At 52.0% G+C, this 2,818-nt stretch overlaps 1 protein-coding gene across 1 annotated transcript; it reads left to right on the forward strand.

Annotated features, from left to right (window-relative positions):
* The first annotated feature begins 776 nt into the window (after positions 1-776).
* Positions 777-2,328, forward strand: LOC123402420 (NPL4-like protein). The gene has a single exon (XM_045096346.1). It carries the CDS (start codon positions 868-870, stop codon positions 2,113-2,115), a length of 1,248 nt encoding a protein of 415 aa, XP_044952281.1. The 5' UTR covers positions 777-867; the 3' UTR covers positions 2,116-2,328.
* Positions 2,329-2,818: the final 490 nt, after the last annotated feature.

Genomic DNA, 2,818 nt, shown 5'->3' on the forward strand with positions numbered 1-2,818 from the left:
GGGTCGGCCTATTTATATGCCAACACCTCCGGTTTTGGGAACCGTCTAGAGGTTTCCAGCCGGGTTTTCCGGTTTTGAGAACTTTCTAGAAAATTCCCTGAACCGGTTTTTCTTTTTTCTTTATTATTATTTTTTTAGTTTTTTTATGTTTTTAAAATGTTCTGGATTTTCAAAAAAAATGTTCCAGAATTTGAAAAAAATGTTTCAGAATTTGAAAAATGTCCCAGAGTTTGAACAAATGTTCTAGAATTTTAAAAAATGTTCCGGAATTTAAAAATTGATCCATAATTCGAAAAAATGTTCAGGAATTTAAAAAATGTTCTGATATTTTTAATAAAATATTTAGTATTTTAAAAAAATGTTACTAAATTTTAAAAATATTAAAGGATTTTAAAAAATGTTCCATAATTTTTAAAAATGTTATGGAATTTGAAAAAAATAAAAACAATTATTATATTTTTTAAACAATAAAATAAGCTGTGCCGGGGGCTAGGAGCATTCTATTCCTACATAACTCGACTTTTTTTTGTGGTTTTGAGATTCGCTGCTGGTCGCTAACTTGAGCCGGCCCAGTAGGATATCCTCCCGTGCTTGCGGCCAGTAATTTGCCGCAGAGAGCGGCAGATAGGACCTCCCGCAGCCGAGCGAGGCTCGAGCCAGAATCGGAGAAGAGCCCGTGTGGAATCGCGTGTGGCCAGCCCATGCTGCTGTCCGACACGGGCTCAAGCATACAGACGCCCCTTTATACATACACACCGCCCAAGGCAAAGCAGCCAAGAAGAACCCAACCCAAAGCAAAGCAGCCGCTGCGATTCCTTCACCCAGAAGGGAAAAGGAAAAAGAAAAAAGGCATCCGCAGCCGCCGCGATGATCCTCCGCATCCGCAGCCGCGACGGCACTGACCGCATCACGGTGCCGGACGCGGCCGCCGCCACGGTCGGCGACCTGCAGCGCCTCATCGAGGCGCGCGCCACCGTGCCCGTCGCCGCCCAGCGCCTCTCCCTCGACCCGGCGCTGCTCCTCCCCGCCCCGCAGCCGCCGCTCCTCTCCGACCCGGCCGCCCCGCTCGCCTCCCTGCCCCTCGCCAACGGCTCCTTCGTCTACCTCTCGTACCCGCCCGGCGCGCGCTCGGCCCAGCCGCCGCCGCCCAGGGCCCTCACCGCCGCCGGCTCCTTCGGGAAGAAGATGACCATGGACGACCTCATCGCGCGCCAGATCCGGGTCACCCGCCAGGAGGCGCCCTTCTGCTCCGCGGCCTCGTTTGACCGCGACTCGGCCAACGCCTTCCAGCTCCACGTCTCCGAGTCGCTCGCCTTCGCCGTCAAGCGTGCGGGGTTCCTCTACGGCCGCGTCGACGCCGAGACCAAGGAGGTGCTGGTCGACTTCATCTACGAGCCGCCGCAGCAGGGGTCCTCGGACGTGGTCCAGCTGATGCGGGACGCCGACGAGGAGGCCCGCGTGGACGCCATCGCCGACGGGCTCGGCATGCGCCGGGTCGGGTTCGTCTTCACGCAGGCGGTCGGGAGGAAGGCCAGCGAGACGGGCGAGTACACCCTGTCCAACAGCGAGGTCGTCCAGGCCGCCCAGCTGCAGGCAGAGGGCGGGATCCCGGAGTGGGTCACCGCCGTGGTGAAGCTGGAGGTGGGGGAAGACGGCTCGGCCGACGTGCACTTCGAGGCCTTCCAGATGAGCGAGGTCTGCGTCAAGCTGTTCAAGGACGGCGTGCTGGAGACGGAGGTCAAGGACTCCGACGACCCCCGCCTGTCCAAGATGCGCAAGGAGGTGATTGCAGGGGGGAAGGACACCATGGAGGTGGACAATGACTTCTTCCTGGTGCCCGTCAAGATCTCCGATCACCAGGGCCCGCTCTCGACGGGATTTCCGGTGGAAAACCGTGGAATTCCTCTGCCGGCGAGCGCGCTCAGGAGCCACATGGATCGTGCAAAGCATCTGCCTTTCGTCAAGCGCATCTCTGATTTCCACCTGCTTCTCCAGATCGCTGCTTTCCTGGATGTGAAGGCAGACGTCCCTACTCTGGCTGCGTGCGTAGGACACCAGGCCGAGGTGCCTGAGGGCTACCGGCTCCTCATCGACGCCTTGGCAGGTCAAACATAAACCAATGGAGAGGGTTTACTGAAACAAGAAACACGGTGCCATTTAGCAACTTGCTCTCTCTTCTCATGTGTAATTTATATGAATGTCTCAGGTGTGTAAGTCTTGTTCTTAACTCGTATATGCGCTTACCATTGCGCAAAGGGCGACATATTTCTTTGTGATGCTGAATCTTTGTCATATACCGATTGAAACGCAAGTCTTTTGGTGGTTGCATTGCCTGGATGTTTATGTTTTGACATGTGCTTTGCCTAGATGTTTGGGAAGGGACAACATTGATTTTGCAAGGCCAGTTCGCTGAGATAGTAGTAACCAGCACAAATAGGGGGATTGAAGAAGGGTTGCCAAAACTTTCTTGCAGCTATATGTCTCTGTTATGTGCACATACGGGGATGAGAATAACAAAAGAATAGGAAATGAGTTGACATGCATCTCAAATCCTACAGAAAAAGTGATGCCATTTGGTTCGTAGGATTAGATTTTTTACATTGGGTCTTAGGCTAATGTTTTTAACTTTGAAATACAAAGATTGGTTCCTATCCCGGATAGGAATAGGATTTTATCCCTACAGACCAAGAACTCCAAAGGAAAATTTCCTACAAAATTTCTTTCAACCAAAGAAGGCCTTAGAAGGTACACAACTTTTGAGGGTCTTTTCTTAAAATAGAGTCTATGTGTCATCGGTTAATGGTCCGGGCAAGTACCT

Source organism: Hordeum vulgare, chromosome 6H (genome assembly GCF_904849725.1).
Source record: "Hordeum vulgare subsp. vulgare chromosome 6H, MorexV3_pseudomolecules_assembly, whole genome shotgun sequence".
Taxonomy (NCBI): domain Eukaryota; kingdom Viridiplantae; phylum Streptophyta; class Magnoliopsida; order Poales; family Poaceae; genus Hordeum; species Hordeum vulgare.

Coding starts and splice junctions, on each gene's coding strand:
- LOC123402420 (XM_045096346.1), top strand. CDS start 868: ATGATCCTCCGCATCCGCAGCCGCGACGGCACTGACCGCATCACGGTG.